The sequence below is a fragment of the Callorhinus ursinus genome, unplaced genomic scaffold (assembly GCF_003265705.2).
Source record: "Callorhinus ursinus isolate GAN/ISIS: 27379988/994484 unplaced genomic scaffold, GSC_fseal_2.0 scaffold80, whole genome shotgun sequence".
NCBI classification, from domain to species: domain Eukaryota; kingdom Metazoa; phylum Chordata; class Mammalia; order Carnivora; family Otariidae; genus Callorhinus; species Callorhinus ursinus.
Window position 1 is genome coordinate 3412544 of NW_027397142.1, and position 26648 is coordinate 3439191.

Here is a 26648-nt window from a genome sequence, read left to right on the forward strand (position 1 = left end):
ACTCTTGATTTCCATTCAGGTCAAGATCTCAGAGTCAAGTGATCAAGCCCCATGTCAGGCTCCATGCTGGGTGTGGAACCTGCCCAAGATCTCTCTCTCCTTCTGCCCCTCCTCCCCTTCCCATGCTCTCTCTTTCTCTCTCTCAAAAAATAAAAATAAAATAGGGATAACAATTCCTTAAAATTTGTTTGAGGTATGATCATACAGGGATACTTATTTGGTACCTGGCTTATAATATAGACCTTACATAATAACAGTGATGCTTTAATGATTTATTGATCTCATAAAATTGTGATGGTTTAGGTGGGTAGGAAAAATCTTATCCCTCCGATATTTGCAAGTGGGGCGGAATAAGGTTATATTCAGCATTTCCCTATTTTTTCTCACTTTTAAACTTGTAATTAAGAATCTTCCTTTGTAGTTAAGCTCCTACTTGAATCAAATAAATGCACGTCTTCCCATTATAAAAAAATGTACAATCAGCATTTTGCTATATGCCAATCATACGGCTTAATCACAAGTTGTAGGTAACTTCAAAAGACAACAGAACTTGCATCTAGTTATTGCTAAATGGGCACAAACTACATTTTATAAAGATGTGTTTCAGTAGATATCCTGTAATTTGTCATCATGTCTATAAAATCCCTACATAGTACATCATCTTGGTTGCATCTGTACATATCTTTTGTTGGATGGTGTATTTATTTGTGAGAGCTGCCATAACAAAATACCACCCACTGAGTGGTGTAAGCAACAGCAATTTCCTTTTTTTTTTTTTTTCACAGTTCTGAAGGCCAGAAGTCCAAGATCAAGGTGTCATCAAGTTTGGCTTCTCCTGAGGCTTCTTTTTTTGGTTCACAGATGGCCACCTTTTTGCTGTGTTCCCACATGTTTTCCTTCTGTGTGCCCACATTTCTGGTGTCCTTTGTGGGTCCAAATTCCCTTTTGCTATGAGGACAGCAGTCTGACTAACCCTAAGAACTTCAGTTTAAGTCCAACTTTTTAAAGATCCTATTTCCAAATACAGTCACATTTGAGATACTGGGCGTTAACACTTCAACACAAGAATTTTGAGGGAGAAGGGGACACAATTCAGCCTGCATGTGGTAGACCAGGAAATTCTCCTCAAAACTGGGATTTCGGAGGTGCTTTATGGCAGGTGGGAGTTCTATACCTGTTTACATTTTTTTCAAGCTAAGATTATGGCCATGGTCTAAGACAAAGAAACTGAAATGTTCTGATTCCTCTTTGTGTTTCTGTAAGAGATAAACCAGAATTTCTCAAAAACTTTGGTTCTCCTGGAAATACTCCTTTGGATTTCTTGTTTGTGAGAGCATTTGACTGCATTCTTACCTATGTGACACTCCAATTTTTACAAAATGTCCTCAGTTATCCCTGGCTTGGCCCCTTATTTGACAGCTTCTCACCTAACTCTCAATGCAGACTGCTAGCTGCAGCACACAGTGCCAGTGGGGCATATACTTGCAACCCATGATGCCTTTTAAGATCTGTATCAGAAGATCCTATCACGAAGGCCTGCTGCCTCCTGGATATGCAGCCCATCCATTATTCCAGGTCGTGGGCCCCTGAAACTGAATGCAGAATTGTTCAGAACATTTGTTTCAAAGACAAAGATCCATAGTTTACATCTCATGCCAATTGGGTCTATGGCTTCAAGAAGGTAATGTGCTCTGAATGAGCTCAATTTCTCTCCTTGACTACCGCTGCACATGGTAGCACCGCACACAGGCAGCAACCATCAGCTGTGTTTAAGGGATGTTTGGTGAAGCAGCTCTGTGAATAAGCTTGTATTTAATGAAGAATATTCTCATCAATATTTCCTAACAGTATTCTCTCCTCTGGGTCCCACTGGAGGAGTTTCTCTCTTTCCAGGGCATTCTCCTGATGCTTATTGTACTCTGTTAGAAACCGAATCTTGTGAAAAAAAATTTTCTTATCTTCAAATAGCTGAAAAGTTTTTGACCAGACTTGTGGTGAACCACTCATGAATGTAAAGGGCTTCATAATACCAATTGTATGCACTTTAAAAATGCTTAATGCCATCTTATATTCCTTTCTGTCATATCGTTTTTCTTAGTCTATTTTATCTTGCTATATCATGTCTCCCTTTGTGAAGTGCTTTTCATCATAACTTCTGGGTAGGAAATTTTATCTTTTCCCAATTATGATGGATGTGTATATGGTCATGTGTGTGTGTGTGCAGGGAAAGAGTTAAATGCTCCCTCTTTCTTTCTAGTGAGATGGAGTTTTTATAACAATTTATATCCAGTATTGCCCTTCAAAGGAAGCAAATCCAATGGGGACCACTGAAAAGACTGCAGCTTCTCTGTGATTCTGAGGACGTAGTTTAAACGTGGTGGTTCCAAAACCTCAGTCATTTCTAGGAACAGCAGTAAATTCTCTCTTGCCTTTTCTCCTTAAAGGACAACTACCCCTTAGGGGAAGCACCAGGTGTTGTGTAGGAAGGACGCAATCATGTACTGACATCTTCAGGAGAAGAAAAGACAGCGATACCATCTTAGACCCTTAACTCGGAACACGCGTGCTAAATGTAAGCCCCTGCGGAAAGCTGAGAACCCACTCAAGGTATCCAGACCACCCCTGAAAGGACGTGGGTAGGGGGTGGCTCGAGGAATGTTTCCAGGAGAGTTCATTGGTAAACTTGATCCACTCGGGAAGCGCATTTCAGGAAGCAAGGCCAGTACCGGGGACAGCACCAAGACCCGCGCCCAGGTGGGGAGAGGCAGCAGCACCATGGACAGCACCAACGCCAGCGCCCGGGGCGGAGAGGCGGGGAGAGGCGACCTCATCAGCTGATGCCTTACGTAGGCTGGATCCCCACTTTGAGAAGGCAGGTCTGGATGGGCGCGCCGGCGTTTGCGCTCCAGAGCCGCGGCCCCAGACGGGGTGGGGCTGGGCCTGGGGGGATAGCAGAAGACAGAGCCCAGAAAACAGGTCCCCGCTTGGCTTCCCTGGCACGGAGTTAAGGCTGCAGCCTGCTGCTTGGAGAGAAGGGTGGGTAGCGAGGCGACGCGCGCAGCGAGAGTACTGCTCTGACGCACCAGCACCCCCTCCGGCACCCACACGCTCCAGGGTCGCCCAGCTGCCCCCCGACTTGGGAGATGCTCAGCTCTGGGTGACCAGACAGCTGTCTCTGCCGAGGTGAAAAGCCTGGGCATGTGACAGCTTAGGAGGGCCCTGGCTGTGAGACGCAGCCCAGCACCCTCCTCTCTGCCACACCATCTCCACGTATGCTCACTGGCAGGAGGCTGGGGCCAGTTTCATAGACAATCCCCAGAAACCGCGCCGCCAGCCAGAGGTTGCAAACATCCAGAGTGGCTCTGCGCGCAGTGGCCACCGTCCGTCTTCCTGAACGCCCCTTCTACACTCACTCTGGGCCGGTCTCCTGACCCAACGATGGATTCGCCTCTGAACCTAACCTACTTTTCCCTCTCCACCCCCGCCCCTTTGGAGACCAACCGCAGCAGCCTTGACGCCGAAGACCCGCGCCCCAGCCCGCCCCTCCTCTCTGTCTTCGGTGTGCTTGTTCTGACCTTGCTGGGCTTTCTGGTGGCTGCGACGTTCTCCTGGAACCTCCTGGTGCTGGCGACCATTCTCCGCGTGCGCACCTTCCATCGAGTTCCGCACAACTTAGTGGCGTCCATGGCCATCTCGGATGTGCTCGTGGCCGCTCTGGTCATGCCACTGAGCCTGGTGCATGAGCTGTCCGGCCGCCGTTGGCAGCTGGGCCGACGGCTCTGCCAGCTGTGGATCGCGTGCGATGTGCTCTGCTGTACGGCCAGCATCTGGAATGTGACGGCCATCGCGCTGGACCGCTACTGGTCCATCACCCGCCATCTGGAATACACACTCCGCGCCCGCAAGCGCGTCTCCAACGTAATGATAGTGCTCACCTGGGCGCTCTCCGCGGTGATCTCCCTGGCACCGCTGCTCTTCGGCTGGGGGGAGACCTACTCTGAGGGCAGCGAGGAGTGCCAGGTGAGCCGCGAGCCCTCCTATACCGTGTTCTCCACCGTGGGCGCCTTCTACCTGCCGCTCTGCGTGGTGCTCTTCGTGTACTGGAAGATCTACAAGGCCGCCAAGTTCCGCGTGGGCTCCAGGAAGACCAACAGCGTCTCACCCTTATCGGAGGCGGTGGAGGTGGGTGTTCTAGAGATCCTTGTAAATACTTCACTTGCATTCGTTCAGGCTTTATCTCGGGCAGGCTGACTCCAAAGTTTGTAGAAAGTGAATTTAGTTTTCTTTTGGGGGGAGGGGAGGGGTGAAAGGGGAAGGGATAGACTGGGGGAAAGCATCAGAGACTGACTCTGTGTCAACATGCTTAGCATCACAGAGCTTAATAATGGCCTTTACCATCTCTGATGGATTATTTCCATATACAAAATGAGGGGTTTGGACTACACACTTCCACAGGGTCCCATTTGGTTCTAAAATTCTGTGGCTCTATAACACCCTTTAGAAGGTCTGAAGAAGTCAGTGTCTGGGGCCACTGGATAAACTTGCAACTTGCTGCACCTAGAGTGGGGTGATCAAGGAGGAGGGAGGGGACAGATGGTAACGTGACTTGGCAGAAAGATTGCTCAACATCAGGCAAAGCAGATCAATGTTTTAGCCCAGTCTATTTTTTTCTTTGCAAATTAAAGCAACTAATTTTGCAAAAACATAGTGTCTCCTGGATTACTACCTGCTGTTCTGCAGCATCCTCCTCCCCTGATGCAAGATTATCAAGATGTTTACCTATTTCAGAGCCTGCTTTTGTTATCTACTTCCCTGGCCTGTGGAGCTGCTCTCTGGGTCTGTCCCCAGCCCCATCAGGCCTTTTGTATGCAGGAGAGGATCATTTGTTTGCCTTCCCAAACAAGCTACAGGAGGAAATTAAAAATCTAAGGCAGACAATTCCCCAGCTCTTTACAAGTGGCATTTTCTGTAGGGCTCTTTTCTTGTCCTCTCTCCACCACGCTTTCCTGTTTTGTTGTTAACTCTTAATAATCCAACCCTATGACTGCAGATTCAGGAAATGTACGACAACTGAATCCAATGGATATGGAAATTGCTCCCCCCTGAACAACTCTCATTGCCAAGGTGATCCCTTGAGCCTAATTCATACATTTAAGTTAGGTCAGAAATCTACACAGCCCCATTTTCTGTTATTGGCTCTGGGGCAACATAAATTCCATTAAGCATATTAACCACACACTATGTATGGGCTTGGTGCAAGGAGTAAAGAATGATAAAGACATCATCTTTCCCATGAAGAGCTCCCTCTAGTGAGGGAGATAGACACCTACTGTGAGTGCCGTAATCCGGTTGTGTTTTCCAGATCAGTAGCTAATTCCAACAATAACCAGTCAATCAAGCTCAGAGGGACCAGAGGTGTAGGTAAGGGAGGAGAGAGTGCATCATTCTAGAAGAAGGAAAAGGGGGTCAGAGGCTACCTGTCCTTTTATCTAGAACAGTGGCCTCAACCAGGGGTGATTTGTCCCCTCCAGGGACCATTTGGAATGTCTGGGGACATTATTAGTAAAATTTGGGGGAGAGTACTAATGACATCTAGCATGTAGATGCCAGGGATGCTGCTCAACACTGTATAGTGCACTGGACAGCCCCCACAACAAAAAAATTATTCAGAGCAAAATGGCAATAGTGCCAGATTTGGGAAAACCTGATCTATTAGATTTCTGAACTGAACAAGGAGTGCTGATGGCTAAGAGCACTCGCAGCACCAAACTGCCTGGAGCTTCCACATGTGTGAGAATCCACCCCAACTCTGGGCCAGGAACAAGAGCACCCGCCACCTTCAATGGCCCTCCTTATGGGGGCCCTCTTCTGCCAGGATGCTTATCCAGGTAAATGGTTTACAATCAATACCAGATACAGCTTGAAAAGGAAAAGCAGTCACAGTTTTGTCTTGTGGAACTTACTGCAAAGTGATGCAGGCTTTCACTGCTCTGCTCTGGAGACAGCATTAGCAAGCATTTTGACATTGTTCTGCTTTTATACATTTTTTTTTTGCACTGTTTCATTTTCTCTGTCTCTGTCTCTCTCTCTCTCTCTCTGCCACATAACTTAAGAAAATGGGTCCCTTGGCTTTGCAAGATGTCCAAATGATCCAGGGCTCCACTGTTACTGTGAAGGGTGAATTACAAACCAGGTCTCCTGATTTTTCCCTGGTAGCAGGTGCCGAAGTTTCTAAATACAGTTCTCCCACCACCTAGCTGTGTTACCTAGGGAAACACAACATTCTTCCTTGCTTCTTTGTCTGTTGCATTTTCTTCAAATACATACTGAGAGTTTAACCTCTGTCAGACACTGAGATGGGAGCTGGCAACACAAGAGATGGGCCTTGCTCTTGGCAAAGGATGATGAAACCACTACTAAAGATCTGGCATAAAAAGATAATGCTGAATTTATTGCTTACTAGTCTGCAGTAGAGCTGTGCTGGCCAGGCACAATCTCTCTGAGCAGAGAACAATGCTAATCTTAAATGGCATTTTTGGGAAGCATGGAGATCAGACACGGGGGACTTTGAGAGGGGGAGGTGGGTTGACATATGTATGAGTCTTTTTTTGTCTTTATTTTTTATTTTATTTAAATTCAATTAATTAACATACACTGTATTATTAGATTCAGAGGTAGAATTTAGTGATTCATCAGTTGCATATATCACCCAGTGCTCATCACATCACGCGACCTCCTTAATGACCATCCCCCAGTTACCCCATCCTGCCCTACCCACCTCCCCTCCAGCAACCCTCAGTTTGTTCCCTGGAGTTAAGAGTCTCTTATGGTTTGTCTCCCTCTCTGATTTCATCTTATTTTATCTTTCCCTCCCTTCCCCTATGATCCTGTTTTATTTCTTAAATTCCACATATGAGTGAAATCATATGATAATTGTCTTTCTCTGATTGACTTCTTTTGCTTAGCATAATACCCTCTAGTTCCATCCACGTCATTGCAAATGGTAAGATTTCATTTTCTGATGGCTGAGTAATATTGCATTGTTTATATATACCATTCTTCTTTATCCATTCATCTGTTGATGGACATCTGGGCTCTTTCCATAGTTCGACTATTATGGACATTGCTGCTATAAACATCAGGGTGCAGGTGCCCCTTTGAATTACTACATTTGTATCCTTTGGGTAAATACCTAACAGTGCAATTGCTGCATTGTAGGGAAGCTCTATTTTTAACTTTTTGAGGAACCTCTATGCTGTTTTCCAGAGTGGCTGCACCAGTTAGCATTTCCACCAATAGTGTAAGAGGGTTCCCCTTTCTCTGCATCCTTGCCAACATCTGTCATTTCCTGACTTGTTAATTTTAGCCGTTCTGACTGGTATAAGGTAGTATCTCATGGTAGTTTTGATTTGTATTTCCCTGATGCTGAGTGATGTTGAGCATTTTCTCATGTGTCTGTTGGCCATTTGTATGTCTTCTTTGGAGCGATGTCTATCCATGTCTTCTGCCCATTTCTTGGCTGGATTTTTTGTTTATGGGGTATTGAGTTCTTTATAGATTTTAGATACTAGCCTTTTATCTGATAAGACATTTGCAAATATTTTCTCCCATTTTATAGGTTGTCTTTTAGTTTTGTCAATTTGTTTCCTTTGTTGTGCAAAGCTTCTTATCTTGATGAAGTCCCAATAGTTCATTTTTGCTTTTGTTTCTCTTGCCTTTGGAGATGTGTCTAGCAAGACATTGCTGTGGCTGAGGTCGAAGAGGTTGCTGCTTCCATTCTTCTCTAGGATTTTGATGGATTCCTGTCTCACATTTGGGTCTTTCATCCATTTCGAGTTAATTTCCGTGTATGGTGTAAGAAAATGGTCCAGTTTTCATTCTTCTGCATGTGTCCATCCAAAATTCCTAACATCATTTGTCGAAGAGACTGTCTTTTTTCCATTGGATATTCTTTCCTGCTTTGTCGAAGATTTGTTGAACATAGAGCTGAGGATCCATTTCTGGGTTCTCTATTCTGTTCCACTGATCTATGTGTCTGTTTTTGTGCCAGTACCATACTGTCTTGATGATGACAGCTTTGTAATAGAGCTGGAAGTCCAGAATTGTGATGCCTCCAGTTTTGGTTTTCTTTTACAACATTCCTTTTTCTATTCAGGGTCTTCTGGTTCCATACAAATTTTAGAATTATTTATTCCAGCTTTGTGAATTTTGATAGGGATTGCATTGAATGTATAGATTGCTCTGGGTAGCATAGACATTTTAACAATATATATATATATTTTAATCCATGAGCATGGAATGTTTTCCATTTCTTCATGTCATCTTAGATTTCTTTCATCAGTGTTTTCTAGTTTTCAGAGTACAGATCCTTTGACTCTTTGGTTAGGTTTATTCCTAGGTATCTTATGGTTTTTGGTGCAATTGTAAATGGGATCAATTCCTTAATTTCTCTTTCTTCTGTCTCAGTGTATAGAAATGCAACTGGTTTCTGTGCATTGCTTTTATATCCTGCGACTTTGCTGAATTCCTGTATGAGTTCTAGCAATTTTTGGGTGGAGTCTTTTGGGTTTTCCACATAGAGTATTATGTCATCTGTGAAGAGTGAAAGTTTGAGTTCTTCTTTGCTGATTTGGATGCCTTTTATTTCTTTTTGTTGTCCGAGGCTAGGACTTCCAATACTGTGTTGAACAGCAGTGGTGAGAGTGGACATCCCTTCATGTTCCTGACCTTAGTGGAAAAGCTCTCAGTTTTTCCCCACTGAGAATAATATTCTCTGCGGGTTTTTTGTATATGGCTTTTATGATATTGAGGTATGTTCCCTCTATCCCTACACTGCAGAGAGTTTTAATCAAGAAAGGATGCTGTATTTTGTCAAATGCTTTTTCTGCATCTATTGAGAAGATCATATGGTTCTTATCCTTTCTTTTATTAATGTGGTGTATCACGTTTATTGATTTGCAGATGTTGAACCACCCCTGCATCCCAGGAATAAATCCCACTTGGTCATGGTGAATAATACTTTTAATGTACTGTTGGATCTTATTAGCTAGTATCTTGGTGAGAATTTTTGCATCTGTGTTCATGAGGGATATTGATCTTTAATTCTCCTTTTTGGTGGGGTCTTTGTCTGGTTTTGGGATCAAGGTAATGCTGGCCTCACAGAATAAGTTTGGAAGTTTTCCTTCCACTTCTATTTTTTGGAACAGTTTCAGAAGAATAGGTATTAATTCTTCTTTAAATGTCTAGTAGAATTGCCCCTGGGAAGCCATCTAGCCCTGGACTCTTGTTTGTTGAGAGATTTTTGATTACTAATTCAATTTCTTTGCTGGTTATGGGTCTGTTCAGGTTTTCTATTTCTTCCTGTTTCAGTTTTGGTAGTTTATATGTTTCTGGGAATTTATCTATTTCTTCCAGCTTGCATAATTTGTTGGCATATAATTGCTCATAATATTCTCTTATAATTGTTTGCATTCCTTCAATGTTGGTTGTGATTTCTCCTCTTTAATTCATGATTTTACACTTATTTGGGTCCTTTCTCTTTTCTTTTTAAATAAGTCTGGCTAGGGGTTAAAAAAAGGGATTCTGATGGGGGCTGGGTGGCGCAGTCGGTTAAGCATCAGGCTCTCGGGTTTGGCTCAGGTCATGATCTCCTGGTTGTGGGATTGAGCCCCACATTGTGTTCTGTGCTCGTGCAGAGACTGCTTCGGATTCTGTCTCCCTCCCTCTCTGCCCCTCCCTGCTCATGCTCTCTCTCAAATAAATAAATAAAATTTAAAAAAAGAAGGGCTCCTGAAATTGCTTTATATAATGTATTTTATATTTTTATATTTTAAATTTTCACAGCTGGATTATATAGCTCCTCTCTTTTCTATGCTTCTACTTTATCCCCATCTGAAGGGATGTCAATTAACTTCACTCACTAGTACAAATTTGTAGTCAAGGACAATAAAAATTTTTTCAATACTCTCATGAAGTTTTAAATTCTATTACAATTTTTATTATTACTTTCTCTATGAAGTTTAGGAAAGTTCTAAATTATCGCTGTTAACTCTAGTTTTAATTGAAAATATATAGGTTTGTCTCCTTATCTGGCAATCTTACTGTGTGACTTTGGTTTTTCTGAGAAAACCCTAAAGAAAGGACAGTGCATTTAGGAGGTTGGGTGAAGCTGAATAGAAATATGCAAGACCTAGTTATGCAAGGCAGGCGGGTTTGGGAGTGTTACAAAATCTCTGAGACTATTTTAGAGTTAGAATTTTGTTTAAGACCGTAACATACCAATTAAAGAAGGTGTTAACTGTTTGGTATTTTTCTCCTAATTTTTCTACTGCTCTTAAATGGCTTAATTTATTGATTTTTGACTTGGTCAGAAGTTCCTTATTAAGATTAATAAAAAGGCTTATTGATCTTATTAATTCTTTCAAAGAACCAGCTTCTAGTTTCATTGATCTGATCTACTGTGTTTCTGGTTTCTAATTCATTGATCTCTGCTCTAATCTTAATTATTTCTCTTCTAATGCGTGGCTTAGGCATCGTTTATTGCTTTTTCTCTAGTTCTTTAGGGTGTAAAGTTAGTTGGTGAATTCGGGATTTTTCCATTTTTTTGAGTGAGGCTTAGACGGCTATGTATTTCCCCCTTAGGACCTCCTTTGCAGTATCCCATAGGTTTTGGACCGATGTGTTTTCGTTCTCATTGGTTTCCATGAATTGTCAATAAACCACAGACTTATCCAAAAGACAAGAGAAAGGACCCAAATTAATAAAATTATGAATGAAAGGGAGAGATCATTACTAACACCAAGGAAATAGAAACAATTATTAGAAATTATTATCAACAACTATATGCCAATAAATTGAGCAACCTGGATGAAATGGATGCCTTCCTGGAAACCTATAAACTCCCAAGACTGAAACAGGAAGAAATTGACAACCTGAATGGGCCAACAACCAGTAGGAAATTGAAGCAGTGATCAAAAACCTCCCAAAAAACAAGAGTCCAGGGCCTGTTGAACTCCTTGGGGGAATTCTACCAAACATTCAAAGAAGAAATAATACCTATTCTCCTGAAGCTGTTTCAAAAAATAGAAACAGAAGGAAAGCTTCCAGACTCATTCTATGAGGCCAGCATTACTTTAATCCCCAAACCAGGCAAAGACCCCATCAAAAAGGAGAATTTGAGACCAATATCCCTGATGAATATGGATTCCAAAATCCTCAACAAAATCCTAGCTAATAGGATCCAACAATACATTAAAAGAATCATCCCACGACCAAGTGGGATTTGTCCCTGGGATGCAAGGGTGGTTCAACATTCGCAAATCAATCAATGTGATAGAACACATTAATAAGAGGAGAGAGAAGAACCATATGGTCCTCTCAATTGATGCAGGAAAAGCATTTAACAAAATACAGCATCCTTTCCTGATTAAAACTCTTCAGAGTATAGGGATAGAGGGAACATTCCTCAAGTTCATAAAATCCATCTATGAAAAACCCACAGCCAATATCATCCTCAATGGGGAAAAGCTGAGAGCCTTTCCCTTAAGATCAGGAACACGACAAGGATGCCCACTCTTGCCACTATTGTTCAACATAGTATTAGAAGCCCTAGCACAGCAATCAGACAACAAAAAGAAATAAAAAGTATTCAAATTGGCAAAGAAGAAGTCAAACTCTCTTCACAGATGACATGATACTTTATGTGGAAAATCCAAAAGACTCCACCCCCAAATTACTAGAACTCATACAGCACTTCAGTAATGTAGCAGGATACAAAATCAATGCACAGAAATCAGTTGCTTTCTTATACACTAACAATGTAACTGTAGAAAGAGAAATTAGAGAAATGATTCCATTTAAAATAGCATCAAAAACCATAAGATGCCTCAGAATAAAACTAACCGAAGAGGTAAAAGATCTATACTCTAGGAACTACAGAACACTCATGAAAGAAATTGAAGAAGACACGCCCTTTAGCTGCCATCTTGCGTCCCCGCGTGTGTGCACCTAATCTCAGCTGGTCCGCCCCAGACCCCCTGAGCGCCAACCCTATTCCCCCGCGCGGTCCCATTTCCACTCCAACAAGATGAAAGAAACTATCATGAACCAGGAGAAACTCGCCAAGCTGCAAGCACAAGTGCGCATTGGTGGGAAAGGAACTGCTCGCCGAAAGAAGAAGGTGGTTCATAGAACGGCTACAGCAGATGATAAAAAACTTCAGTTCTCCTTAAAGAAGTTAGGGGTAAACAATATCTCTGGTATTGAAGAAGTGAATATGTTCACAAACCCAGGAACAGTGGTCCATTTTAACAACCCCAAAGTTCAGGCATCACTGGCAGCGAACACTTTCACCATTACAGGCCATGCTGAGACAAAGCAGCTGACAGAAATGCTACCCAGTATCTTAAACCAACTTGGTGCAGACAGTCTGACTAGTTTAATAAGACTGGCTGAAGCTCTGCCCAAACAATCTGTGGATGGAAAAGCACCACTTGCTACCGGAGAGGATGATGATGATGAAGTTCCGGATCTTGTGGAGAATTTTGATGAAGCTTCTAAGAATGAAGCAAACTGAATTGAGTCAACTTCTGAAGAACATAAAACTTGAAGAAGTTACTGGGAGCTGCTATTTTATATTATGACTGCTTTTTAAAATTTTGTTCATGGATCTGATAAAATCTAGATCTCTAATATTTTTAAGCCCAAGCCCCTTGGACACTGCAGCTCTTTTCAGTTTTTGCTTATACACAATTCATTCTTTGCAGCTATTTAAGCTGAAGAAGCCTGGGAATAAAGTTTGAAACAAGGTTAATAAAAAAAAAAAATTGAAGAAGACACAAAAAGATGGAAAAACATTCCATGCTCATGCATTGGAAGAATAAACATTGTTAAAATGTCTGTGCTACCCAGAGCAATCTATACCTTCAATGCCATCCTGATCAAAATTCCAATGACATCTTTCAAAGTGCTGGAACAAACAATCCTAGAATTTGTACGGAATCAGAAAACACCCCAAATCGCCAAGGAAATGTTGAAAAAGAAAAACAAAGGTGGGGGCATCACATTGCCCGATTTCAAACTATATTAAAAAGCAGTGATCACCAAGACAGCATGGTACTGGCACAAAAACAAACATATAGACCAATGGAAGAGAATAGAGAGCCCAGATATGGACCCTCAACTCTATGGCCAAATAATCTTTGACAAAGCAGGAAAAAAATATGCAGTGGAAAAAAGATAGTCTCTTCAATAAATGGTGCTGGGAAAATTGGACAGCTATATACAGAAGAATGAAACTCAACCATTTTCTAATACCATACACAAAGATAAACTCAAAATGGTTGAAAGATCTCAATGTGAGGAATCCATCAAAATTCTAGAGGAGAACATAGGCAGTGACCTCTTTGACATCAGTTCAGCAACTTCTTGCAAGATTCATCTCCAGGGGCGCCTGGGTGGCTCAGTTGGTTAAGTGACTGCCTTTGGCTCAGGTCATGATCCTGGCGTCCCTGGATTGAGTCCCGCATCGGGCTCCCTGCTCGGCGGGGAGCCCGCTTCTCCCTCTGACCCTCCCCCTCTCGTGTGCTTTCTCTCTCTCTCATTCTCTCTCTCAAATAAATAAATAAAATCTTAAAAAAAAAGATTCATCTCCAAAGGCTAGTGAAACAAAAGCAAAAGTGAACTTTTGGGACTTCCTCAAGATAAAAAGTTTCTGCACAGCAAAGGAAACAGTCAACAAAACAAAGAGGCAACCCAGGGAATGGGAGAAGATATTTGCAAATGACACTACAGATAAAGGGCTGGTATCCAAGATCTATAAAGAACTTCTCAAACTCAACACCCAAAAAACAAGTCAAAAAATGGGCAAAAGACATGAACAGACACTTCTCCAAAGAAGACACAGAAATGGCTAACAGACACATGAAAAAATGTTCATCATCATTAGCCATCAGGGAAATTCAAATCAAAACCACACTGAGATACCACCTTACACCAGTTAGAATGGCAAAAATTAACGAGGCAAGAAACAACAAATGTTGGAGAGGTTGTGGAGAAAGGGAAATCCTCTTACGCTGTTGATGGGAATGCAAGTTGGTACAGCCACTTTGGAAAACAGTGTGGAGGTGCCTCAGAAAATTAAAAATAGAGCTACCCTATGACACTACTGGGTATTTACCCCAAAAACATAGATGTAGTGAAAAGAAGGGCCATGTGCACTGCAACGTTCATAGCAGCAATGTCCACAATAGCCAAACTGTGGAAAGAGCCGAGATGCCCTTCAACAGACGAATGGATAAAGAAGATGTGGTCCATATATACAATGGAATATTACTCAGCCATCAGAAAGGATGAATACACAACTTTTACATCAACATGGATGGGACTGGAGGAGATTATGCTAAGTGAAATAAGTCAAGCAGAGAAAATCAATTACAAGATGGTTTCACTTGTGGAACCTAAGGAATAGCAGGGAGGACATTAGGAGAAGGAAGGGAGAAATGAAAGGGGGTAATCGGAGGGGGAGACGAACCACGAGAGACTATGGACTCTGAGAAACAAACTGAGGGTGTTAGAGGGGAGGGGCGTGGGGGGATGGGTTAGTCTGGTGATGGGTATTAAGGAGGGCACGTTCTACGTGGAGCACTGGGTGTTATATGAAAACAATGAAGTGTGGATCACCACATTAAAAACTAATGATGTATGGTGACTAACATAACATAATAAAATAAAATAAAAAAAGATTAATAAAAAGGCATTTGTCAAGAAAAGCACAAGAGTTAGGATTATAAGGCAATTTAAAATAGGAAGTCAACGTCCCTAAAGGAGAAATTCAAGATCTTGGCTTAGACAAACCATGACACACAAGAAAGAGCCTCCATGGTTGGCCAACAGTCTGTGCCAATGAATAGTGTCTCAGGATCCCTAACCAGAGGCTAGCAGGGGCCCATACAATCACCAACCCAACACTCACTGAACTAGAATACCAGCTAAACAAAGTGACATTCTTTCACAAATTAAGAAGACAGGGAGTGCCCTCAAATTTTGTAAAGGACCCAAAGCAAAGTCTGATTAATTGTTTTTCCACAGACATCAACTACATAATGAAAGATGCTTGAAATGCTTTTGTTATTTCAGGCAAATCAAATTAAATCAAACTATCAAACTACAAGAGAACCTTAGTCCTTTTTGTTTTTGTCTAAACATGTTAGCTCCGTAATGTCTTGGTGAACTGTGAGTGAACTCTATTGATTTTTCTAATAAATCCTTAGAAACCTTCATACAGCATGAGGGCTGTTGGTATTTTGAAAAAGGTTAACAGGTAGAAGCATACATGTTTTCCTTTTGTTTTTCAAACTTGTTTGTAAACATAAATATGCCCTCTTATTAAATAAATACACAGCAATGTTTTTTTTTCTTTTAATTGCCTTTCCACAAATTGGTCTTCAGTCTAACAGTCCTCAAAACATTAGTCCTTGGGCCTGGCTTGGAATGGATTAGTAGCTTATCAAGCCAATGCCTTAGAGAACAATCCTTTCTACTTCAACTGAAAGAAAGGCTCTCCAGGAAAAAAAATTTTTTTTAATTACCCAGTGAAACCAAGGCCTTGCACATATAGACAAATAACAGCAAAAGCAAAGCAAGTAGCAGTAAATTAAGTACATTAAGGGCATAAAAAATATTTGCTAAATGGTACACCTCCAGGACAAGAGATCTAATGGGCTTACCCAAAGATCTAAGTCAATTACCAAATGGTATATATCTCATTCAAAGATCTAGGTACTTGATACAAAGACCTAAGCCTAAAGACCTTAAATGAAGACACTTTTGGTTACAAGTCCTAGGATAACAAAATGCAGAGAGCAAGAAGAGCCCAGTGGGGCTGGTTGGAGCTGCTGAGACTGGCACCCCTGGGGGCAGATCCTGAGTGCAACTGGACTTTGGGGCCCAGTGAATATACTGTGGTCCAAGCATCCTGTAGAGGGTCTTCAAAATGATCTCAGTGGACGCTCTAGAACTGTCTAAAGATGATACAAGCACCGCATAGTATCTGAAATAGAAATACAAGCCAAACCTACTGCTTACTATAGTAAGAAAGTCATGTTTGTCAGGTTCTGTCTCTAGCGCAGAGCAGAATGCCAACAATCTCTGGGGACAGGGACAGCATGGAGTTCAGGAACTGGAAGGCAGTGGATGGATATCACCCTAAAGTGGGGTTACTCAGTGAGACTGCTGTCGATTGATTGGCACTCAGAGGAGCGTTTATTGGGGTGAGTCCCACCCTAATTGGCTGACTTTCAGAAGTGAGGGCAGCCAAGGATTGGTTGGTTTGCAAATGTGTATTTACAAAACTGTATTGTCCCTGATCAACTGAAGATATTTAGACAAGTAGCAAGGTTCCTTCTTACCATAGCTATGGAACAATCAGGCTTTTCCTAAGTTAGTTGGGAAGTTTGAGGAATGTTTTCACTCTTCCCCCTTGTGGAACCCTTCCTTAACATGTAAGACCATTTCTAGCTTGAGCATCCTGGTTCATCTGTCCATCTTCTATTCTGACAGTGGTGTGGTCTAACCTGCAAATCACCCAAAATCACACTTCTAAGGTAAGAGTCTTCATCCTTAAGCTTCAGTACCCACTATTGATGGTAATCTATTGATTATCTGTGATATTAATAGGAAAGTGAAGCCAAATTAAAGGAAATTAAAGCAATATATTAGATTTATGATTAACCAGTGAATTGTTATTTATCACATAATCATTTTGGAAAAACGAGAAGTCTAACACATAAGTACATGTCCCCCAAAGAATGCATTTATTTGGAGAGATGAGGCTAATTGTTCACTTAGAAAAATTTTATATGTGAAGTGATGGGCATTGAGGGGGGGACATGTGCTGTGATGAGCACTGAGTGCTATACGCTACTGATGAATTGTTGAACACTAAAAAAAATAAATTAAAAAATAAATGATACAGTGTTATGAAGATAATTATAAAAAGTCTAATTTGGCTTGAATGCTCACTTCCTTTTACCCTACTACTTCTTTTTCTATAAATCTACTAATGAGTATGTTGAGTAATTGATAGAGTAATTAATAGAATTCAATTCTCCAGACTCGGGTGCTTTATTGCAATCATTGATTAGCAGAAAGCAAAGATCTAAGGAGTCCCTGAGTCAGAAAGTCACAGGGTGAGCAACCAAAAGACATTAGACAACCAGAAACCTAAAACCTCCCAAACAACAAAGATCCGCCTCCCAAAGGAGCCTCTGCTGTCCCAAAAGAACCATTTTAAATCAGTGACCCTCTTTCTTCTGTCAAGTGAGTTGGTGTTGAATGCTGCACCAAGAGAAATGTCAATGCTGATCAACATTTCGCATTGAGGTTGTAGAAAATGTGCTTTTCTGAGACATATGGAGTTCTAGGACTCACCTATAAACAATTCCTGACTCCAAGCAAACCATAAAAATAAAGTATTTAGAAAAAATATTTAACTTGAATTTAAAGTAGAACCCTAAGGGGTTCTCATGGAACATGACAAGAATTGTTAAAACATGACACTTGAATCTTTGTTGGAAGGGCCTGTGGATGTGGGCTCCCACCCTGCTGTACTAACAACTCAGTGAGAAAGGAGCATGAATCTAACACCTGTGAGGGAACATTTAGCTGAAACACCCTTCTGACATGGGAGAAATCATCCTGAATACAAACTTAGAAATGAAATACTTGGAACATCTTTAAGAACACACTTCACTCAACATTAGAACCATGACGCAGTGGAAAATCCTTGCAGACCCAATGAGTGTATGTTTTATTTGGGAATAGCTCATCCTCTGTAAGAACCTAGGTAAACTGTACTGGAAGAACGCAAGGTTTTAGAGTACACTGCCAAATACCCATACAAGCAGGCCTGCACATAGGGCACTTTACATTCATTTACAGGGACCATGACTGAAGTGATGGGCTTCCATGAAACTGTCTTATAATACTTAGACCCCCCCTTTCCTAAGACTAATTTTTATAGAAATATTCAAATCCTACACTTGCATGTAGGTCATACACCTGGATAAACAACTACTGTGGTCCCATCTTTCAGATGGGTGATGAGCTACATCCTGATATGGCAGCCCCTTTGGATATAGGACTGGATCTGAGTGTACAGAAGGGCAAAATCTCAAGAGAGGGAGATATCCTGAATGCCAATCATTAGGAAAGAAGATGGCTTCCCAGAATGGAAACCTTGCAACTTTTTCCATTATGAAACAGAAAACTCCTACAAATAGAATGTGCAACTTTGGGGGTTATATCTCAGCCTTACAGAAGGTTGGCTTTACATTGATAGTTTCATTGTGAGGCTCATTGGGTCTTGCAACTGAAAGTTGAGTATATAGAGGACTAAACGTGGGCTTCTGGAGTCAGTCTGCAAAGGCTAATGACCACAGGGAAGGCAGACATGGAGTCAGGATGTTGCTGTATTTATTTCTACTTTGACAAAAGTCTAGTTTAAGTGTTCCACCTTTATATCAGCTGTGCTATAGAGAATTAAGGGGTGGGCGCAAGGGAGTCACAACCCTGAGTGGCCAGTGTTACCACCAAAAAACTGCTGAGAGGGAGGAGAATTTCAGGAGGGTGGGGGATGGTTTAACAGTCAGGACCAGAATTCTCCTTCAATTGCCATCTTTGGAAAATGGGGGGAAAGGGCTTCTCGGATGCCATTTTAGGATTGAGTTTTATTAAGAAATTGGTGGGTTTCCCTGTTTTATGCTGAAAAATGAAACTATTCTGTTTGTATTTCTGTAAATGAATTCCCTGCAAAGTACTACCAGATATGCACTAATAATATAAGAAAGGTTACTATCGTTCCATCTCGGGGTGAGATTGGGGTATAGAAAGAGATTTTCACTTCTCATTTTATGTATGTTTTTAAGGGTTGCAGTATTGTGGACTATTTGTCCCAATATTGATGATCTTCTTTTTGGTTGTACAATACTTGTTTCATTGTTCTTCACGTAAATGACAGGAAGGCTATCATACAAATTTAATAATTCATATATTAACTAATATGACTTTAACCATAGTGTTCCTATTTATACCTCATTATTCTATATGACAGATAAGTCGATGTCTTTTGACTCCAATTTATAGATGTAGCTATGAACCGGTTAAGTGGTTTAGGTTAACGAGAATGACCTTCTGATTTGGTCCTTTGTCTGAAAGGTTGTTTGCTGCCTGGGAGAGAGCTGTGTAATTCTCCTTTTCAAATGTACTGGGGTTACAGAACGCTGGGGTTTGGAAGAATGATAGCTAATGTCCATGTAGTCTCATGTATCAGTGAATGATTGATCGGCCCAGAAATTGTCCCAAATTCTAACTGGACCAGTTAACTTGCTAGTTTAGTAGATCTACCCATTGTAATTTCTCCATATTTAGGCTGTCTTTTCATTGGATACTCCTTATTTCAATCCCCCAAAGATGGAAGTAAAAGGACCGGAATGGAAGGAAGAGCCCCTTTCCCAGAAATCCCACTTCTCTGGAGAAGGGACTAGAATGTCGAGAGCCTGATTCTGTGGAAACCTGCCCAAAGGAGACCGGGGAGCACCCAACTGGGGAGACTCTAAGAGTTTGGAGTCTGTTTTCCATGAAAGTTGGGGGAGGGGAAGGACACAGAATAAGCCCTGGAGGAGATAAGTGTCCTGGTAAGTGAACTGTTGCAAACAGTCATAGGAAACTAACACCAGAAGGAATTCTAGAAAATTCCTTTAGCGAGGATTCACATGAACACAGAAAGTTATTAAAATTTCGGAAAATCAGGCTTTAGTTGTCCAAGCGTTTGGTAAGGACTTAGCACCCTTTCGATTACTCATGTACCTTTGTCAGTAAATGATATGTACTGCATGACCGGGTTATTTCTGTTTTCCTTGTTGAATAGGCAGCAACAGGGAATTCATCGTCATCACATTTATTATGGATGCTCCCTTCCTTCCATTTCTAAGATGTAAGCAAGCCCCCCTGCTCTGTCGCCATGTTTTCACAGCTGAGGGTGGGCTCCACAGGCTGCCAGTTTCCCACACCCGACAATCGAGGACTTTCTCTTCAAGTGGTGTGCAGGAGGCAGGCATCTGTGTCTGGGTTCACCTTACCCTTGCCTGACAGGCATGAGAAGCTGGCTCTTCATGAAGCTTCTGCTGATCTTTTCCAGGCGAAGACCTCTGCTCAGCAGCCCCAGATGGTGTTCACTGTCCGCCACACCACCGTCACCTTCCAGACAGAAGGGGACACGTGGAGGGAACAGAAAGAGCAGAAAGCTGCCCTGATGGTGGGCATCCTCATTGGGGTGTTTGCACTCTGCTGGATCCCCTTCTTCACCACAGAGCTCATCAGCCCCCTCTGCTCCTGCGACATCCCCGCCATCTGGAAGAGCATCTTCCTTTGGCTGGGCTACTCCAACTCCTTCTTTAACCCCCTCATCTATACAGCTTTCAATAAGAACTACAATAGCGCCTTCAAGAATTTCTTTTCTAGGCAACACTGAGCATGAGGCCTGGGGATAAGTAGGAGCTATCCCCTAACTCAGTGAAATTTCCAACGCCATCTAGTTCCCCATCCCTACCCAGCACCACATTGAAGACACAAGCCCTCGAGGCTCTCCAGGGTCGTCTTCAGAACTAGCCCTCACTTCCAAACTCCTAGTAGGAATGTGGGTCTTCACAGGCAGTGTGGGTGACCTTTTTGATCTAACTTACCTGTTACTGCTCACTCTGCACCTAACAACCACAGAGTTTGCCCACAAAATGCCCTTCCCCACCCCCCAAATCCTCTCCAGCGTGGTCATCGTCCTTGCCCCAGAGAAGTCAAACAAGGCAGACGAGAGGGAGGAAATCAAGCAACATGGACAGGTTGGGAATGGATAGAAAATGATGAAGAAGTCGGAATGGGGACATCCGAGGGGTAGGAAATCATAATTCCCAGTTTTCTGGAATAGTCCCTAGTTTGAAATTCCATTTTATAGTCCTGGTAAGTATACCCTAGTACTTATTGTGTATGTCCCAGTGTTTGGCTACAAAATATTGTCTCTAAACCTATTAAAGTACATAGCCACAGCTGCAAGGCCAGTGAATATTGGTTTTAAGGCTTTGTTTGTGGCAACCATGCACATGTGCTCTGTGCACGCGTGCGCACATGCACACACACACACACACACAACTATGGAGGAGGTGAAGGTTCCACTTGGCTAGTTTATTCTAAAATTTAACCCATCAACTTGGAAAAGAACTAAAAATCAAATATCTCCTTCCATTCTGAAGCAACTGTGCACAAAAAAATGTTACAATCCACTGGGTTTGTAGAATCTCTCAAACTTGCTTATTTTCTATGGGTTTTATTTGTATGGAATTTATTCAGATGTTGCAGGACTAAGACCTCTAACCTTGGATCACAGGACTCGAGGAAAACAGTTGTCATGATGGGTGGCTTACCTCAGTATAGTTTCACAACCAAGGACTGTGAAGGCACACTCACCAAACATGCACACTTTAAAGGGACCATTGGTTAATTTGCTATCTTTTGATTGGTGTGTGAATCCCTGCTAGGAGGCCAACACTAGCAACTAGTGAGAAAGGCAGAAATACGGTAAAATGTGGCCTCAGTCCCTCACAAAGTGACATCTTTATATAAATAAGTCAAGGCAATTAAGTGGGTGGTACAGCACTTGTATGGTCATAGAAAACCCAGGCCATTAGACAAAACTTTAAAAAGGTCTCAGACAATAAAACTGGCTGTGGTCCGCTACGTCCCTGATTCTTTGAATGCATGAAGTTTAAAATTATGTATTATAACAGTCTTTGAATTATTATAATAAATATATGTATTCCTTTGTTTATAATAAATTATATCAATTAAGATTTAAAAAATAGGAAATTTATGTTAATTTGTAGTCTTCGTTGGAAGCCTAGTCTTGCCTTTACTGCGAAGAGTCTTTACTCCAAGAATGTGAGTGAATGAGAAAATGTTGCACAACTTTTGTGAGGTCATGACTGACAATGCTAAGTGCAGACCCCATGTCTATGCATTGAAGCAAATTCATGGAAGAATTTACTCGGAAACATTTTTAGATTTTTTCTTCCTTCTGCGTATATCACTTGAGGTGCCAAGCCCACAAATATTTTAAAATACAGATTGTTCACTTGCTTGAGTTACCTTTCCCACGATTACTTGGAACCAGAGAGGCCACCAAATCTTATTAGATTCTAGCGTTATAATAAAGGAAGCGTTTCCAAAATTTCATTAGTACCCCATAGCAGAGGAAGCTACGCTCAGACACGGAGAACCTGGAGATGGGCCATCGAACCAAGGGTAAAATTGTTCAAGTCTATTCTCTCTGAAAGTCCACGTGAAATTCTTTACTATACTCCATAATTTCAATGTTTGTCTTCCTGTTTTCTAAAAAAAGTTTTTTTTCCTTCAAACTCTTCAGTGAAGTGAGAGTTTGGGAAGACGTGCCACGCTTGTCTGTTGGCTTCAACAAACCCTGGACTCCCCCAGGATTCTATACGCCTTGTTGGAGAAATATGTTGTTATATACATTTCAATCTCCTACTGAGGTTATTAATATTTTTGTGAGATGCACAAGTCTTTTTTTTTTAAGATTTTATTTATTTATTCATGAGAGACAGAGAGAGAGAGAGAGAAGCAGAGGGAGAAGCAGGCTCCCAAGGAGCAGGGAGCCCGATGCAGGACTCGATCCCAGGACCCTGGGATCACGACCTGAGCCGAAGGCAGACGCCCAACCATCTGAGCCACCCAGGCGCCCGAGATGCACAAGTCTTGTTACTACTAGTATTCAATATGTATTTAACACCTTCCAGACGTCACTTAAAATATTCATGGTATGAAACACTCTACATATACCACCCAGAGCAAGAAACACTGTCTACAGGGAGGAGGAGAAGTGGCAACAAATGACTCATTTTGCTTCCATTTCAATACTAAAAGTTGTCTATGACTAGGTAGGAAATATTACAAAATGCAAATGGTGGTCAAGCTAGGGTGTCTAGGGTGCACTTCGTCACCTGCGACTCTGCCCCGGCCCCCAGTCAGCCGTCCAGTGCTGACCAGCAGTCCTCAGGCTCAGTTCTGTCTGTTCGCTGGGCTGGGGTGCTCGCCTTCCTGAGCAGCCCCTGAGTGATGGGGGCCAGGTCAGCTCTCCACCAAGGGTGCCACAGCCCCAGAGGACCATGTCCTTCATGGGTGGCCTGTGCCTGGGCACCACGTTGTCACCCAGCCACACGCCAGCGCTCTGTTCTGCCCCGCCCTTTGCACGCACAGCTGCACACCATTCCTGACTCATACCATCTCTGGCCACACCGGTGTCTCTCTTAACAGGAATGAAGAGGGTCCAGGCCCCCCACCCAGACAGGCACACTCTGCGGGTGGTGGCATTCCACACAACAGTCTCTCCAGACTCCACTGTCCAACTCTCAGGGGGTGTCACGGGCTGAGTTGTGTCCCCCCAGGATTCGTATGTGAAGTCCTAACCCCTCGCCCACAGGGTGTGCCTGGATGTGGAGGTGACTAAGGTAAAGCGAGGTCGGGAGGGTGGGGCCCGATCCAGTGTCACTGGTGTCCCTATAAGAAGAGATGAGGGGACACAGGCACACGGAGGGACAGCCACGTGAGGACATGGGGGGAGGATGGCCTTCCACACGCCGGGGAGCGGCCTCAGGAGGGACCAACCTGCCGGCACCATGATCTCAGACGCCCAGCCTCTAAAACGGAGGAAATGAATTTCGTTTGTTTAAACTGCTCGGTCTGTGGTACTTTGCCAAGGCAGCCCAGACACACTAACACAGGATAGGGTTAGGGACAGGGTCAGGGTCAGGGTCAGGGTTATCCTGATGGGCCGGGATTTCAGGCAGAGCCTTACAAGTGACCTTCCCAGCCTGCAACAGGTCAGGGTTTCCACGTCCGCTGAAGGAGAAGGTTCACAAAGGCAGATGACCCAGAGCCTCCTGTTTGGCATCAGACAGGCTACCCGTCCCCGCCACCCTGACCAGGCACCCTAAGGGGGACAGAGCCCCGGCCTGTACTGGAGAAGATGGGCTGGAGACCGTGGGTCGGGACGGGGCAGGAGGGGCCGCCTCTCATTGGCCTTCCACATCTTCCTGCCCCTTGAGGTGCTTGGTGTCCCCGCGGGCACCGAGCTGCACCTGCAGCGGGGTTCCGGGGAAGGCAGGATGCCCAACGGCCAGACCGCTGACCCCAGCTGCTCTAGCATCAGCAGGAACCCACACCACTAGTCAGTACGTTCTTCATTATTTCACCACAGAGGGGCTGCCTTTCCAGGTCACCCGACAGTGTTTTAGAATCTTTCTGACCATGTACAGTTTGTCTGATGAGCTTAATTTTTTTCTGCACTTTAGGACCCATCTAATGTTCAAATGAGGTCGAAGAGGGGAAGGACCTAGGGTCCTAACTCTCGCTGTGCCGTGTGCTGTTTCACATGTGCAGCTGCGGAGAAGGGGCTGAGGGGAGCTCAGAGCCACCTCGAGAACAGAACCGACTGCCTGGCTCTCCTGTCCGTTCAGTTGGGGTTTTAAGTGAAAATACGCGAGACAAGTGGGACAATGGTTCTTAGCATCACCAAAAACACGGTAGAAAACAAGAGTTTGGGGATGCCTCTGTGCGCATGTGTGCATGTGTGTGCATGCTCGCACGCGCGTGTGATTTACAGGGAATGTACAAGGCTACAAAATTAACAGCCAGCTATGGGGCCGTAGGCCCGCGGTGGCTCGCCCGGTAGCCCGACGTCCAGCAGAGGAGCCCCGGCCCTGCAGCCCGGGGCGCTGACTCTGGCCACTAATACGCAGCACTCTCTCTCTGTCTGGTGGTTTGGATTCTCCCACGTGGCACCAGCACCACACTCTACCCACCCGAGACCTAGAGTTCATTGAGCTATCTGGTAGGTAGGTAGGTTCCCCATCTTGTTCTTGCTGACCTACGCGGTCATGCTTTTCCCAATTTTGTTAAATACTATTTTCCAGCTGAAGCCCTACTATCCACACGTCGAGCTCCCGATAAAACGTAGTTGGTATTTTTTTATTAACGGTGCATGAAGTAAACGCCTCTGTGCCTAACCTGACTTGCGGAAGACTGTCATCTTTCTGATGCTGAGTCATCCTGTCCGAGAGCAAGGGACGTCCTCGTTCAATGTTCACACGTTCACTCCTTCCCACTCTTCACCAGCCTGCCTTGTCTTACACTCTGCAGAGTCGGGGCCCTCACACCATCTGTGAGGGGGCTGTTTCCCTCTGGAGGCACCTGCTTTCCTGGGCTTGTCGCCTCTCCTTCGGCTGCAGAGCCAGCAATGTTCATCCCTCTGACCTTCTTCCATTGCCCACACGTCCCTCTGACTCACTTCTGCCTCCCTCCTCCACTTTTAAGGATCCCTTGATTACACTGGGCCCAAACATAATCCAGGAGGATCTTCCTATCTGCTGTTTAGCAACCTCTTAGCAAAGCAGCCGAGGGGTTCAGATGTCCATGGGGAGGCTGCAGGTGCACATGTGGCTTATGCACCGTAGCTCGAGGGGGGCTCAGGTCGGTAGGGCCGTGGACAAGACACAAGCCCCCTCAAATTTTGGACCTTTGACCATACTCAGATTTTGGACACATTTACCAAGGGTGGTTCTGCCTCGGGTCCAGCAAACCTGCCCTGGATGGGTGGCTGACTTCCGGGGCCACTTCCAAGAAACACTTTAAAGTTCCAAAGCCGTCACAGTCAACTGTCCAAGCAGTTGGAATGTGGGATCTAACACGGGGCTTCATGTGCAGATGGGCCGGCCTGAACTCACTGAGAAGTTGACAGGGTGATTCCTGATGAGAAGATGCTGGCTGCCCATCTCCCAGCCTGAGAGGACTCAGTGCCCAAATCACCCCAAATGGGCCGTTGTGTCAGCGGCTGCGCAAATCAGCCTTCCCCTGGGTCATGACCTCTCTGTCTCAATGGGGCCCAGGATGCTGGGCCCACGGTTTCCCCTCGGGGAGCACAGAGCCAAGGAATGTAGGGACTTCACTCTTTAGGGCTGGTCGTGAGAATCTTGACTCTGGCCTCTCAAGGAAGATGAAAGAAGCCTCGGTGCTCAGGGACAACTTCCAGAGAGGTTGGACTGGAAATGGGAGCCAGGGCTTGACTTGTTTATACAAACAGAAAGACGAAGGTCATGCTGTGTCACCTCGAAGTCAACCGTCCGTGCTTCGAGGGGAGCTGAAGCGAAGAATATATTTAAGCGAAAGTTGTACCTGACCCACAGTCTGCAGCCAGCTTTCTCTTGAAGTCCAGGCAGGCGCACCGTGGAGGATGCTCAAGCGAGGGCCCTCCCCTCTGGGCAGCGCTTACCCAACCCCCCCACCCCCCGGGATGGGCTTGGTGTGGCCCTTCTGCATGGAAGACCTACAGCCCAGGCGCGCGGCTTGCCGACTGAGCGACAGGACCCTTGCATCAAGCATGCACACTCCTCAGAGGACTCTTCCTGGAAGAAACTGGAGACCGCTGGGGGCAGGTGGCCCTCCTCCTCCTCCCCTTCCCGGAGAGCACGACACTGGGAAGCCTGCTGGTTTAGTTATCGCCTCGCAGACACCGATTTGTTCTCAGCTCC

General features: G+C 43.9%; 1 protein-coding gene across 1 annotated transcript; it reads left to right on the forward strand.

Moving 5' to 3' along the window:
* The first annotated feature begins 2618 nt into the window (after window positions 1-2618).
* On the forward strand, window positions 2619-21824 carry HTR5A (5-hydroxytryptamine receptor 5A). Its single transcript, XM_025862212.2, has 2 exons — window positions 2619-4182; window positions 20195-21824. Exons 1-2 carry the CDS (start codon window positions 3439-3441, stop codon window positions 20525-20527), a joined length of 1077 nt encoding a protein of 358 aa, XP_025717997.1. The 5' UTR covers window positions 2619-3438; the 3' UTR covers window positions 20528-21824.
* Window positions 21825-26648: the final 4824 nt, after the last annotated feature.

What these genes read in the sequence shown, in the direction of transcription:
- HTR5A (XM_025862212.2), top strand. Translation starts at nt 3,439, where the DNA reads ATGGATTCGCCTCTGAACCTAACCTACTTTTCCCTCTCCACCCCCGCC. An exon ending in CCTTATCGGAGGCGGTGGAG is followed by an intron (nt 4,183 to 20,194) that starts GTGGGTGTTCTA and finishes GATCTTTTCCAG; the next exon opens with GCGAAGACCTCTGCTCAGCA.